Source organism: Tachysurus vachellii, chromosome 20 (genome assembly GCF_030014155.1).
Source record: "Tachysurus vachellii isolate PV-2020 chromosome 20, HZAU_Pvac_v1, whole genome shotgun sequence".
Classification (NCBI taxonomy): domain Eukaryota; kingdom Metazoa; phylum Chordata; class Actinopteri; order Siluriformes; family Bagridae; genus Tachysurus; species Tachysurus vachellii.
Window position 1 is genome coordinate 9,440,779 of NC_083479.1, and position 16,060 is coordinate 9,456,838.

At 38.9% G+C, this 16,060-nt stretch overlaps 1 protein-coding gene across 1 annotated transcript; it reads right to left on the reverse strand.

The window, feature by feature from the left end:
- Positions 1-1,384: 1,384 nt before the first annotated feature.
- Positions 1,385-7,495, reverse strand: ets2 (v-ets avian erythroblastosis virus E26 oncogene homolog 2). Its single transcript, XM_060895659.1, has 9 exons — positions 7,335-7,495; positions 6,668-6,738; positions 5,770-5,890; positions 5,401-5,520; positions 5,089-5,289; positions 4,330-4,545; positions 3,968-4,231; positions 3,755-3,873; positions 1,385-3,558 (listed from the first exon to the last, which is right to left on the reverse strand). Exons 2-9 carry the CDS (start codon positions 6,725-6,727, stop codon positions 3,343-3,345), a joined length of 1,317 nt encoding a protein of 438 aa, XP_060751642.1. The 5' UTR covers positions 6,728-6,738; positions 7,335-7,495; the 3' UTR covers positions 1,385-3,342.
- Between the last annotated feature and the right edge of the window lie 8,565 nt (positions 7,496-16,060).

Below are 16,060 nucleotides of genomic sequence, written 5' to 3' on the forward strand. Positions count from 1 at the left end.
ACACACTCCTAGAGCATATATCAATCACTGCATGTGAATTTCCCGACACTGACTGTGCATTTGTGTCAAGCATTCACTCACACCCTCTGTGAGCATGCCTGTGCCTGTGTGTGTGTGTGTGTGTGTGTGTGTGTGTGTGTGTGTGTGCGTGTGTGTGTGTGTCTGTGTGTGTGCATGCGGGGGCGTTAAACATTTGTTATGTAAGTGTGAGACCCATTACTGTTTGGATGCTGATTATCAAATGCTCTAGTCAAGGAAATTATCCAGTATAAGAGACAATGCCAGATTTAAATGTACATACATAGATCTTCATGTTGTTTTTATATTACTGATATTTTATTTGTTGTTATTTATCTTTCATTTGAAATCTCCTGGCTGTTTTGGTGCACAACTCCATGATGTCTGGATCAATTCCAAGCTCGGTTTACTGTCTGTGGTTCTGTACGTGCTCTCACTTTGTCTGCCCTTCAGTTTTTGCATCCTTTTTTGTGTCATAAATTCAATAAAAAATTGTTTACATTTTATGCCCACCAATGTACCCACAACATATGTAATGACACCACAAAAGCTTTTTGTTTCTTCAAGTTCACACCCTTTATTCAGCATCTTGTAAAACCAACATTTGGCAAAAATGACAGCTTCTGGTATCTTCAAGCTTTGCACACCTGAATTTGGTCAATTACTTTAGTTCTTCCTGGCAGATCCTCTAAAGTTTAAACAGATTGGATGGTGAATTTTTGTGCATTGTGTGGCTCAAAGAGGGTCTTTGCCTGGGTCCCTCAAAGACATTCAGAGATGTCCACCAAGTTTCACCTTTAGGGTGGTTTTACCAGTTTATAAACTAGTGCACATGGAGTTCAGACCAAAGAGTCCTCAAACCAGAGTATGTTTTTCTCCATATTCTCAAAATCATTTAAATAACTGCTATAAACATTTTACTTAGGAATGGCTTCTATTTTGGCTGATTGATTGAGCATTTCTGAGTCTAGGTCTCCTATTCCTTCATGTTTCGCCGTCTCGACAGAGAACTTCTGAAGTTGTTAGTGTGGCCATTGGCTTGGTCACGTCTTGGGAACTTTCAAATCTTTAGAAATAATTTTATACCCTTGCCCAGATCTGACCCACTCTGTGAAGTGTGTGAGCTTATACACACATAGGTGTGCACCTTTCTAAATCATATCTAATCAGTTGAATTTGCTGTCAAGTTCTAGCGACAGCAAAGACCATTCAAAGCAAAGAAGATGCGATTATGGATTATTGTAATGTTTAACACAATAAAGTGTGCATGCAAAAAAAATGAAAGGGTATGAATACTTTCTGAACCCACTGTATAAGGCATGGTGTCATATACATATTAAAAGATAACTCTTAACATCAACTGAAATCATTTAAAAACATTTATTTCACATCAGCAAAAGTGTCATCAGTGATACATACAGTATGTTCTGACTGCCAAAGTGTACACTATAATGTAATCTGAACAGCAGTGAGCGAAAGGGACACGTGAAAGTTTAATCACTGTTTCCAGCAATGATAGACTTTGTCCCAAAATTAGAGATATTTAAACACTTTTCATTTCATTATTCTGTTCAGTTCTAGGGTGCAAACTTTTCATTCTCAACATTTCAGTTGTGTGACTGAAGTCTTGACTTATGCCTGTTGTTGGTCTAGTTTTCTCACAAGAAGTACTACACCTCTCTCTGCCTATACACTGTTTTTCTCAGATCAGTTTTCAATCTATTTAGCTCCAGGATCAGCTCTTCCCTTTCTATATGTAAAACTAACTAAATAAATAAAATTAAAAAAAAATTCCCAGATCAGCTTTTACCATGTATATGAGCAGATGGCTTCATATTGCTTTTTCTTTCGTTCCCTCTCTTTCTGTAAAAGCTGTATTTGATATGTTGTACCAAACAAGTACACAACCCATAAAATACTGTAAAACAACATACCACAAAGGATTTATGTAGAAAAATAATTTTATAAACATACAAGACATCGATATTTGTGTAAAAGCTAAATGCAGTTTCACAAAACATGTTCAAATAGCAACACAACCTAATTTTAACTTTCTTCACATAAAGCTTTCGTACAAAAGGTTTGTGAGTAGTTAAGGTTGGGACACAATCCCCTCCATGAAAGTGTCACTTTTTTTAATTTAGATTTTTTTTTTTATATCCGGCATCTTATCAGTTTCCTTTACTGCTTATATTCAGTAATGCTAAAAACAGCAATTAAATAGATCCAACACAATTATAGTTATCAAGATATTATATACACATAAGAGAACTAACCACAAAGAAAATTTAATGATCATGATTTGGAGAATCCTCTGAGTGCCTGTATGGCTTTGATTTAAATAAATAGAGCTAAATACATTCAGACATGTACAAAGATAAATAAAACTTACAGTAAACGTCCCATTTCGATAGAATGTACAGTATAGTTTAGTTATTATTAAAAAACAAAACAAAACAACAAAAAAAACAAGAAAATGTTCTGCTGCTATTTCAAAATCTGATATAAATCTTTGTAGGCAAGTTTCCCACCAACGCTATTAACCTTAATGCAAGATTTCCTGGAATGAAATTAAATACTGACATTGGAATGTCACTTTGGCGTTTGCAAAAAAAATAATTAATTACCCAGATACAAAATGTGCTCATTACAGCGGCTGCAATCGCAAAAGCTCAAATAAATTATACACTGTATTTCATTTACAATCATAGTCTATTGGAAATACACATCTGAGTAAAACTGCAAGAAGAAAAGCACACAGACCTACAGGTTTATACTTGGCTGATATGCTGGATGGCTCTCTAGTAACAAAGGAAGCGTGCAAGTCTGGAGTTTAAAGCACTTTGCAAATCAGTAAAGGCAACAGCATGTGTTATATAACAACAGTCTCAATACAGCGTGCTACACAGGCAGCCCGTTCTCTCTGCCGACAAACGCATTCTGTAAAAGCTTCTCTGTACACTTCTCTTCTAGTCTAAACACACCCCTGACCAGCTCTGAAGAAACGTACATTGTTTTTAAATAGAATTTTGTATCTGTGTATAAAGCATGAGAATCTTTGAACCAGATGTCCGCTCACTTTCAGAATTCCTGTCTTTCCGAAGTGTGGCCATTGTAAAGATTGAGAGCTGAGTCCTGCTCCAGACCAAACAGAGAAAATTGCACGTTTTCTAGTGCAGCCAGTGTGGAGGCTTGAAGTGCAGCTGCGTAACTGCCATCATTCAGGACACAGACCTTTTAAAGAGCCCGTCTGTAACAGTGGACAACGGGGGTCACTTCCCCATCTCTATCAAACACACCACTCATGAAGGCATTTTGCTGGGTTCAATCCTCTGTGTCTGGCTGCACCCCCAACATGCCATGCAACTCTTCTGCAGCGTAGCCCAGGAGGTTCTGGAGGTCACAAACAAAGCGATAGACGTAGCGTTTTCCAGCTGTTTTGTGGATAATGTTCTTGTCGTAGTAGTAGCGCAGGCCACGGCTTAGCTTCTCATAGTTCATCTTGGGCTTGTTCTTGCGGCGGCCCCAGCGGCGTGCCACCTGTGGAAAATACACGTGGCCAAAATTTGTGAGAATTTGTGTACTCGCATATGTTGATTTTCATTATATTTCATATATTCTTTGCAATACTTAGTTACAACGTTAGAATTTAATCATGTCCAGTCACCTTGGCTTATTATTACTAGACACTTAAATGAATCTAAAATAGTGAAAACCCTAATGCTAACTCTCTTACCTCATCAGGGTCAGTGAGTTTGAACTCCCAGCCATCTCCAGTCCAGCTAATGATGCCTTGACAGGTTGTATCTGTCAGGAGCTCCAGCAGAAACTGCCACAGCTGAATAGGGCCACTTCCTATAAAGGTCACCACATTAATAGCACAGGTTTAATTAACGTCAGAGAGTAAAAATGTACAAAAATGAATGAAAGAGACTAATGCACCACACACCAGTGAATCCAGCAAGCACAGCGGCAGGGATGACAGGTTTGCCCTGCTCCAGCGGCTCGTTTCTCTCTTGTACATAGTCTTTAAAGGACAGGCCTTGCTTGCCCAGGCTCAGCGGCATTGCGCTGTACTCGTCATCAAAACTGTCATAAGATGGCACACGCTGGGTGTCGGCCAGGGATGACTGACTGCCCCATGAGTGCAGGACACGCTCAGTTCCCTCCAAACTGTCCGCACTTTCAACAGAGGTCTGCTCATGGGATGAAACTACAAGATGACAGACAAATTGTCATTATAATCATCATAAAGTTCTAACAGCATGTCAGGACACAGATTCGTTTAAGTAAACGGGTTATTAGACTCACAGTGTGTGTTAAGGTGTGGCTGTGCTTTGCTAGTTGGGAATTCCTGATTGATGTAGCTGACGTTCACCGTGCTCAGTTGAGGTTTTGGGAACATGGAGAAGTCTGGCTCAGAGATCAGAGGGGTGGGACTATCCGGGGCCTCAAATAACTCCCTTAGGAGGCTGCTAGTGTTCTCTGTGGACTGAAGCGCATACTGTGTGTCCTCCACACTGAAACCTGTAAACACAAATATTTGTTTAATGCAAGAAAAATGCTATAAAGTCTTCACTATGTAAAATAACATAGATGTAAGATAACATAAGATGATTTTTAAAGTATAAAGTCTACTATTGTTTAGTTTATTTAATGTTAGTACAAAAATGTACTAAGAAAATTCATTATTATTTAAAAATGCATGATTATTTTTATTATTAAGCTTTTTGAAAAGTCACCATGAAACTGAAATATTTAAAAATCCCATGTTCTCAAAGTTTTCATCATAACTGTGGCTGTGATTTACAGTAAATGACAAAATGTTTTGGATTTATCAATGTATGTTACTCTGCTCTGCATTTATTTATTAAAAATAAGTTTGATTCGTAGTGGAATCAATAGTTTGGACCTTGTTTATTTAATAAGAATTAGAGGTTTTGTTATATCTATACTTCTTGATTTATTTGAATGCACTAAAATACACAGACAAACAAAAACAGACATGATTAAGATGCCTGCTTTAGAAAAACCCCATAAACACAGGCAGGAGAAAAGGCTTTACTGTACCTCTCATCATCTGTTCTAGGTGCTCCCAAAGAATATCGCCCACGAAATCTGGAGCTAATTCCAAAAAACCGTCTTTTCCCAGGTCACACAACTCCTGGCCGCTCATATCAAACTTGAAGTAGTTCACATTGGTGAGGCTGAATTCACCAGCAGCCCAGTGCAGCCACTGTTGGACATGATGCTTGTTCCATTTAAATGGATCTGAAAGATGAATCGTTAAGCATGAAACTAGACGCTAGAACTCATTTGAATGAATAAAACCTCTGTGTTTCTATCATGTCTGAACAGTTTAAGAAGCAGATAGTGACTCACTGTTTGAGATACCCCAGATGCATTGGACTTTGCTGAATCCATTAAAACTGTCTTTCAGTGCTTGGCTCATCACTGCTTTGCTGCAGGGAGTCAGCAGCGGTACAGAGCATAGTCCCAGGTCTGAAAAACAGTGAACAAGCTACTCCATAAGACAAAAATACCATTACGGCTCTAACGTTACAATTTTAGGTTGATGAAAATGTCATTTTCATTTTTATTTATTTATTTATTTATTGGGCCTATACAAAATTTCTGTTCCTGACTGTGCATGCTAGCATTTCTTTGTGCCTTTGAGTCATGTGTACAATACATTACTGAATGTAAACTTGAACTAATGTATTTCTCATGGGGTGTGTTTTGGTCTCGTACCTTGTGGAACACACTCCAAACCAGATGGGACTTCCTGAGCTGCCTGTTCCTCCTGCACTAATGGGTAAAACCCAGAGAATAGAGACATGGGGTCTTCAAACAGCTCCAACGCAACCTGCCTCTGTAAAATAAATAAATAAATAAATAAATAAATAAATAAGCATCACTTTATGAGCATAGTGAGTGCTACAATATCACTGTACCACACTAAAGGGCCAATATGTCCTCAAACTAATTACGGTAAGCAGTAAATTCAGAATAATATTTACTGCCAGCTGAATGACAAGCTTGCTAATTACATAAAAATACAGAAAATGTGTCATTAAAATGAACAATGTCTGTTGAAAGTCACATAAGGAACGCACAAGAGAGAAAAGCCCTCGAGGGCGCTCCCTTTCTACACGGGCATTATTACTCAAACACGAAAAGTCGGAGCCTTTTGACCATATTTGGGTTTCCTGTTCCGTATCAACCAGGCTGCGCGTGGGCAGAACCTCCAATGAGGACGCAGCAGGGCTACTGTTCAAAATCAGATTAAAACCGGTCCTGTTCCTTTTAGATTAGATTAGATTAGACCCATTTTTACAGCGATCAAACTCGGCTATAAAGCTTCAAACACTCATGATTCTGAATAATCATATAATTTAATCATAAAAATATAAAGCCGTCATATAATCTATTATATTAAATTAACCAGAAGGAATGAAAAGAATCTGATATATAAATGAATCACTAGGTCTGATGAGAATTATTTAATCCCTCTGAACGTTAGATTGAAGTGTGAATTAGATGTGAATTTAATTCGGACTGTTGTGAGTTACACAAGCGATCAGGTTTATACAGAAACTAATAGCGAGCTTCCGACATGTTGGGAGGAAACGTAGCCTGTGCTCCTCACCTTTAGGCGCCGGTAGCCTGATGACAGAGGGGTCACTTGGTCCAATCTGAAGTCACACATTATTTCGCACTCTGCAAAATAACCAAGAACATTGTTAAAGTCTCACTTCCTCATCTACAGCGTGCAAGCTAAGCACTTAAATGGTCCAATCTGAGTTTATTTCTGCCATGCGTCATATTTCTGTTTTACCCATAGTTTACACTTTTATAGGGGGAAGGGGGTGTTGGTTGGGGTTGGTGGTTGGGGAAGGGGGTGTTGGTTGGGGGTGTCAGTTGGGGAAGGGGTGTTGTGTTAGTTGGGGTTGGTGGTTGGGGAAGGGGGTGTTGTGTTAGTTGGGGTTGGTGGTTGGGGAAGGGGGTGTTGTGTTAGTTGGGATTCCTCATTGCTGAGAAGTGACTCATCACACAACAGTTAGAAGCCTGGGAGGACCCTGGAATAACAAGATAAGCGACCACCAGATTATCTGTATTAAACATCCCGGTCGAGAGACATTATATAATCCATACCATGCATGTCAACTCAAACTAATATTTCTACTAAGAATTGTTCTAATCTCTTGACAAACTAAGCCAATTCCCTAAACGACTGAATACGGGTGCGAGTTGCTGGGATCAGCTCAGCTGTAATCCCTAATTCCCAAAAGGATCATAAACCAAAGCCTACTGACCTGTTGAATGTTTCCGCGGAGGCAGTAAAGAACTGTCAAAACACAATTTCCCAGTAGAGTTAGTCCTTAACAGGGTATATTTTGAAAGTAATCCAGTGAATAATCGCCCGGCTGATTCACTAAAGCGGTGCGTAATAATAACACAGAGACCTGCGGATGAATGAAGGAGCGCGCGCCTCTCAGCGCTCTTTACAGGAGGAGGTGGGCGGGGCCACGGCGCCTAGAGACTCCGCCTCTTTTCGTAAAAACTGGTCTGACGCTTGAACAAACATTACCATGGTTTCATTAGAAGACAGAAGATGGTTTCACTTTTTTTTTACTCAGTAACCTCAGTCTTGAAATAATTTGTATTAATTCTTATCCCACAGTGCTGTTGAATGTTCTGTTATGATTGGTGGAATATTGATATCATTCTCACACAGTAGCTGTCTGCAAGGTGTTTATTAATGTAATGTATCATTCCAATTAAGCAATATTGAACAAGAAAGAGTTGCAACACTACTCTAGTAACCACGATGTAGCAACACGACTCTAGTAACCATTGTAAATTAAATGGACACAGAGGAGCGCAGTGATAAACTCCAGTGTGGTTATAGGAAAAACAGGATCTTGGAACACAACATGACCAAAAAGGAACATGGAAAGATGATGGCCTTGTCTGAAGAATCATGTTTTTATTTACATTTATGTCATTTTTTTATGCTGCGACCTGAACGCAGCATCTTAGGCCACTCTGTCATCTTTACATCCTGATGTTTTCTTTTATATCATGTGTATGTCTGGTTGTGTGCATCACTTATCTAGAGAAGGGATGGATGTATGGATGTTAATTTTACCACATACCACCTACCTAAATGTTGTTGCAGACTAAGTATATCCGTTCATGACTAAAGGCACATTCAGCCAGATAATGTTGATTAACACACTGCAAAAAATCTCTATATATTTAGGAATGGTTTGAGGAACATGAAAAAGAGTTTAAGATGTGGTAGGCTAGTGGTAGGCTAGTGGTAGGCTAGTGGTAGGCTAGTGGTAGGCTAGTGGTAGGCTAGTGGTAGGCTAGTGGTAGGCTAGTGGTAGGCTAGTGGTAGGCTAGTGGTGGTTAAGGTGTCAGACTACCAATCGGAAGGTTGTGAGTTTGATCCCAGGTCCACCAAGCTGCCACTGTTGGGCCCCTACGTAAGGCCCTTAACCCTCAATTGCTCAGTTGTATAAAAATGAGATGGAAATGCAAATGTAATTTTGGCCCAGCATCTGTAGGATGTGCTGGACAAAGGAGCTCGATCCATGCAGGCTCCTCGCAACTTACAGGACTGCTACTATGTCTTGTACAAGATACTACAGAACAGCTTCAGAGTTCTTGTAGAGTCCATGCCTCAATGGGTCAGAGGCTGATCTGTGTATATTTTAACTGAGAATTTATGAAGGTGTACTTTGTACTTTAACAAAGTTTTGTACTTCTTTAGCACTACATTCTTACTACACACAAGGACAAGCATTTTTTTCACCTCTGTGTGACTGAATGTATTTGCTTATGTTAGTATGTGTGTTAGCTCCCAACCTCTTTGTGAAGAACAACAAGGTGCCTCCTGCTTGCCCTACCCAGTGTTTAGCACGTCTGTGCCGCTTTAACACCTACATTCATTTAGTATGCAGTGTGAATGAGATCAGTCACCACTTGTGTTGCTGCCTTGTCCACTATTTACACACAACCCCTACCTCTCTCTATTTCCTGGCAACAAAACTGGCAGTTATGTCTTTATCTTCTTTGCATAACAAAATAATTAATATTAGATCAAGACTTGTCTCTATACAATTTAATGTTCTGCCACAAACACTTTAATTTCATTTAATTTTTTAATCACTATACATAGTGATTTTAATAAAACAATGCAGCTAAAACCCACTACTTGCCCCCCTAGACCATGCATTTTGCAGAATTTTTTTTAAAAGTCATTTCACCACAAAGCATATGCAAATCGCATTATGTTTGCAGCAGAAAATACATCACTCATCACTTTCATCTTCTGTAAAGCTGTTTTGAGTGCTCAAGCCGACTGCTGTTCACTTTGCTGACTCACGACTGTGTAGCAATGCACAGTTTGAACCACATCAAGTTCGCCTATGACACGAGCGTGGCACGTCTCATCAGCAAGAATTGCGAGTCAGCATACAGAGAGGAGGTGCAACATCTAACTGCCTAGTGTAAATCCAACAACCTGTCTCTGAATGTTGATAAAACTAAAGAGATGGATGTTGACTTCAGGAGAGCACAGAGCGACCACTCTCTGCTGAACATCTACGGATCCCCCGTAGAGATTGTCTAGAGCACCAAATTCCTTAGTGTTCATCTGTTGGAGAACTTCACCTGGTCACTCAACACCAGCTCCATTACCAAGAAAAGTAAAGCATATCTCCCTCCACCCCTCCTGACTACGTTATACAGAGGGACAATCGAGAGCATCCTGAGCAGCTGCATGTCTGGTTTGGGAACTTACCCCGTCTCTGATCGCAAGACCCTGCAGTGGATAGTGAGGACAGCTGAGAAGGTCATTGGAGTCTCTCTTCCCTCTGTCATGGACATTTACACCACACGCTGCATTCACAAAGCCAACAGCATTGTGGATGACCCCACACGCCCCTCACACACACTGTTCACCCTCCTGCTGTCTGGAAAAAGGTACCAAAGCATTCAGGCCCTCACAACCAGACTGTGTAACAGTTTCTTTCCTCAAGCCATCAGACTCCTCAACAAATGAACTGAACTGTACCGAGCACACACACACATGCTCAACTGTGTGGACTGCACTGACCTGAACCAAATACACACTCATCCAATATACATCCATGTCTACAGCACCATCCTTATCAAACAGTTTACATGTTGTTTTGCATACAGTTTTGCTCTTTGCACATGCTGTCTTACACATTCAGTCAATTGCTGTTTTGCACAATTTATTACAATACCTCACATAACTGCTGCTATTACATAAGTGTTCATTCCTGCATTTTTGCCATGTACTGTAAAATATTCAGTATGTACACTGGTCGGTGCTGCTTTTGTGAATTGTCTTGTAGTGTTTTGTATTGTTTGTTTGCACTGTCTTTTGTCTCGCACTGTAAGCACCAGGCAGCACAGATGCACTTTATGTGGCCAGGAATAACTTACTTAAGTCCTTAACTCTGCGTTGTTCTATGTAGCTCTGTTTTTGTTCTAAGTAGCACCATGGTCCTGGAGAAACATTGTCTCATTTCGCTATGTACTGCATTTATTTCCATCCAGAGTTGCAGTAATTACTTACCAAGATCTTGTATTGATGACAGGAGAGTAGGACCGCTGCGTGCAGTCTTCTCTAGCACATCCCAAAGATTCTCAGTGGGGTTAAGGTCTGGACTCTGTGATGGCTAATACATGTGTAAAAATAATGTCTCATTCTTTTTAATCCACTCTTTCACTTTTTGTTTGAGCTTGTTGTAAACCAGGCATTGTCATCTTTGTAATCAATGGAAAAAATTCACTGATGGAAAAACCTGCACATTCAGTATATTCAGGTAGTAAGCTGATCTCATTTTTGACCTGACCAGCTGAAGCAACCTCGTATCATAACACTGCCCACACAGGCTTGTACAGTAGGCACTAATCATGATGGGTGCATCACTTTGTCTGCATCTCTTCTTACCCTGATGCAGCCTATCACTCTGGGACAGGGTAAATCTACACTAAACAGATCACATGACATTTTTCATTGCTCCAGATTCCAATCTTTATGTTCCCTAGCAAACTGAAGCTGTTTTTCCGATTAACTTCAATGATAAGTGGCTTTCCTAATGCTACACAGCTGTGTAGTCCCAGTCCCTTGAGTTCTCTTCACACTTTGCATGTGGAAACTCTCTCTTTATTTCACAGTTAAATATAACCATGAGATTTAGTGCTCTGGGTCACTGCTCAGAAAGTCAGGGTTCAAGCCTCAACACCACCAAGCTGCTGGGTGCTTGACCAAAGTGCTGAGCTCTGCTTCAGGTGTGCTGTATGATGGCTGACCCTGAGCTGTGACCCTGAGCTCTGGCCGATCTTGAGCTCTGACTTCCTAACAAGCTCTGATATGTGAAAAAAAGATTCTTATGGTATTGTAATCTGTAATAGACAAAGACTTCTTCTAATGTTATTTTCTAAATGATTTATATTTTCTTATTATTGCTGCTCATATTGTTCCTTATATATGACATACACACATATGCGCACACACATGCTCACTTTCACATAAGGGCAATTTAGAATAAACTTTACATTCACATATACATTACAGAACAGTGAAATTCTTTCTTCACATATTCCAACTCTGGAGGTTGTGGTCAGAGCACAGGGTCAGCCATGGTACCACACCCCTGGATCAGAGGGGATTAAGGGCCTTGCTCAAGGGCCCAACAGTGGCAGCTTGGCAGTGCTGGGGCTTGAACCCCAACCTTCTGATCAACAACCCAGAGCTTTAAACACTTGAACCACCACCCCACCAATTTATCATAGCTATTTTATTTACATACAAGAATGTGCTCAAAAGTGGAAACTGGAGGCCTAGTAGGAAACCCACACAGACAAGAAGAACGTGGACAGAAAGTCAAGCAAGGACCTTATTATTATTATTATTATTATTATTATTATTATTATTATTATTATTATTATTATTATTATTATTATTATTATTATTATCACTCTTATTCCTTTTCTAACATGTAGGATTCCGACAATACTGTGTCTAAACCGATGACACAAAAGCTGTAGAATTATATAAATTATAAATTCTCCACAATGCTGTGTGACATACTTCTTTGTGTACAAGTACAAGCACACTAATAATAATAATAATAATAACACTGGCACTAGCAGTGAGCCACCAGACAAAAGCGCCCTCATAACATTTTACAATTTGACTTTATTAGCATTGTGCATGGTAGAACACTTTGTAATACAGCAGAACAGCTTAAACAGGAGGTTTTTGACTAAAGAGATGTGCAGTGGAGGTTTATGTGTTTTATTACAATGGGCTTAATGTCAGTCCTGGAGATCACTTGACTTTTAATGGTGCTGCTTAAAGACATCGGAAGCTGCTGAAACTCATTAAGTGTATTATTAGTGAGCAATGAGATAGTGATTAATTGTGCAGGAAAATCACCAAACTGCACTGGAATTTTCTAATACAACATTTGTTCTATAAATGTTCTATAAACAGAATTCTGTCGTTCTTGTCATCTTTAGGGTAAATATTTGTAAATAGGTAGAGTTTCTGAAATGGCATTAATCTTTATTAACTGTAATTTAGAATGGCATAAGGGTAAGTGTTCTTTTCACGTCTGCAGAACACAGCACTTTTCATATTATGATTTTGTTTTTCCATCACATTGACTGTTGCTTAGCAACTCATGGCCTTCTGCTGTCCAATATGTGTGAGGGAAGATAAAAAAGTCCCTTAGTGCTCTCTCTGTCTCTCTCGCTCTCTCTCTCTCTCTCTCTCTCTCTCTCTCTCTCTCTCTCTCTCTCTCTCTCTCTCTCTCTCTCTTCAGACATACAAACACACCTACACACTCTATGTAGATGCACACACAAAAAAATTGCACATGCATGCTCTGCACACATTTGCAGACATCCTTACACACCGCTCCATCGAAACGTTGCACAATACACATCACACACCCACACACTGCGTACAGATAAGCTTGCAACAAACACACACTGCACAATGATATGTAATAAACATAATGTAATAAATGCAGCATGTCAAAGTCTCAGCAAACACTAACACAACAAGCACACACACACACACACACACACACACACACGTAAAGATCTCATCTGGTATTGTGCAACAGAGTCAAATAGCCGTAGCAGAACAAACACAGCGTGATAAAAAAAATAAAACACATAAAATCCATCTCCCCTTGCACACGGCCTCCTAATGCACTTACACAACCATCACCAGCCAAACATTGTATGTATCAAATATCTTGCATGGCTCAGATTCTGCCTTTTTTATTAGTGCTAATGCCACCACAGGGGTGACTTTTACTGGATCAGTTACATTTTAAAACTCAGCACAGCAAATCAGGCCTCATATCAAGTGTGGTTATGATTCAGTCATTTGTCAGATGCTTTTATCCAAAGAGACCTACAATCCAATCCAAGCACTGAGCTGAGGTCAAGAGCACCAAACTGCACAGCTCATTCTGGTCCATCTGATATAATCACATCCTTTGGGATAGAAAATAAAAAAGAAATGATCCAACATAACCGACTGAAGTCCTTGATTTTAGACTAGCAGAAAAGCTTATCTCATTTCCCATGTGCCTTCTTTTTTTGCTTCAGTTTGCACGATCATTTTTCCATACTGAGCTGCAGGTTGACCTGAGACTCACTGTACAATTATAACTCTTTCTTCTCTTTTTATGCATTATCCACAAGTATGTACAGTATATAACAACAATCTGTTCGTTTATTTCTAATCCATCATTATATACTGCAGATATTAAGAAAGTGAGCCATTAATATTTTATAATAAAAAAAATTTTGTTCTGTATTTTATTTCAAAAAATTTGACAGCTACTAATAAATACTTATCATTATATACAAAAGTGAGTGATAATAAATGAAAAGCTAATAATGCAGTGACATTTTCTGAGGAATTTATTTTGATAATTAATAAGAAACTGTGTTATAGTAAGGTGTTTTTTTTTCATAATATTATTTTTGTTTAATAATTGTATTTATAATTGCTGTCTTTATTGTTAGAAAACGCTGGTCTGCTGGATGGATAAACTGTGTGTGTGCGTGTCATGAAGTAACTGCTGTAGCTGAATTTAATTAGTGGCAGTGTGGCGCCACCTGCTGGCTAGTCTCTATGTTTACTTTTACTACAACAACAACAATATTATATTAATTACATTATTATTATTATTATTATTATTATTATTATTATTATTATTATTATTATTATTATTATTATTATTATTGTTTTTATTAATCCTGAATGCACTGACATTTTATTTTATATTATTCTATAGTATTTTATATACATTGTAAATACAAAAGCATGTTTACAATAGAATTGCGTTGAACAATATAGTAATAATTTTCTGTAATAAATGTCGTTACAGAGACATGTACAACTGTGCCAGTGTAGGTAGGGTATTATTAGGCATTTTGCTGATAAAATCACAAGCTCAGCTTTAAGAAAACAAAAAATCTTCAACACCCACAAGACAGCTTATTTGGAGAAACTCTCTCCACCCTGTGTTGTTGGGGGAAAAAAGTCAAAATATAATGTGGCCATTTTTCATGTGTAATTAGGCAGTGAAATGTGATCCCTTGCTGGAAAGAGGCCACTTCAAGAACACACACACACACACACACACACACACACACACACTCACACAGCACTAAGAAAATGCAATGGCTTCCAGACTTCTCCCCAATCTTCTCTGTCTAGACTCTACGTTGCACCTTTTCTCCTGATCCCTCCTCTACTCCTTAACACACACACCCCTCCTTCCTGAACACTATACACTGGATGCCAGAAGTTTGAGGATTTCTAAGTAGCTGAATCCTGAAGCTTGAGACACGTGTGACAGAATTTTACAATTTAGCAGGCCAGATGTTGGACTGTGTGTGAGTGTGTGTGTGTGTGTGTGTGTGTGTGTGTGTGTGTGTGTGTGTGTGTGTGTGTGTGTGTGAATAATTGCATGCTGACAGGGCTCTCATAGACAGGCGCCAGCCACGAAAGAAATGAAATGTAGAAAAATGACTTGCCGTATTTTTCGACGCACTCCTACATTGTGCTCTTTTGTTTAAGTAGAAGGCAGCCTTGTTTAAGTGTTGACAGCCTGTATGGTGCAAAAACGATGATATACCACAGATTTCAAAGGGGAAAAAAAGAGTTTAGGATAGGCCCCATAAAGTTGTATGATAATGATCGCTTTTAGGGCTAAGTTGTACATTTCTAAAGCCCTTTCACTGAAAGTCTCATCAATTCTCCAAACCAGCAACTATCTATTTATACAGCATCAGTTCAGAGCTCAAAATAGCATGCGGACAATTAAATACTAGAGCATTATCTGCAATGTAGACACTGTACGTATTTTTTAAAAAAAAAACTAGATCTGTGTCAGAACAATAAATTGCATGGTTGCCTTTTTGTTTATTTTGGAATAAGGGATTATTCCTAATAGATATGTTGATAGTGTTAAGTACTGCATCAGTCTGAGCCTGAAGAACCCGAGGGAATAATCACTTATTAGGATGACAGTGTAAGAGAAAGTGTGTGTGTGTGAATGTGTGGGTGGCTGAAATATGCTCTTCTCAGTCATGGGTCTTTTTTCCCCCACTTGTTTATAAGCAACACAATATACTGTTTCATGAGTGCAGCTGTTGCACCTCCTGCTACCTGTGTTTTATCTTTCTAAATGTCTAAACTGACATTTATATCCTGACCTGTTTGAGTGCGTATTTATCTGTCCCACAAAGACAAGTCATTCTGACCTGGGATCTCTAAAGAGAATGGTACATGATCCTCTCGGACACATCCTCTTATTTATTTATTTGTTTGTTTGTTTGTTTGTTTGTTTGTTTTTACATATAATGAACTTATGAACCTGTGCCTTCTTCAGCATCTGTGAATGTTTGCACTTCTTGTAATAGTTGTGTACTTGTCTCTATGTTGTCTCAGTGTGAAATTACT

Coding starts and splice junctions, on each gene's coding strand:
- ets2 (XM_060895659.1), bottom strand. CDS start 6,727: ATGTGTGACTTCAGATTGGACCAAGTGACCCCTCTGTCATCAGGCTAC. Junction 5,891..6,667: donor CAGGCTACCGGCGCCTAAAG/GTGAGGAGCACA, acceptor TTTATTTTACAG/AGGCAGGTTGCGTTGGAGCT. Junction 3,559..3,754: donor AACTCACTGACCCTGATGAG/GTAAGAGAGTTA, acceptor TATTTTCCACAG/GTGGCACGCCGCTGGGGCCG.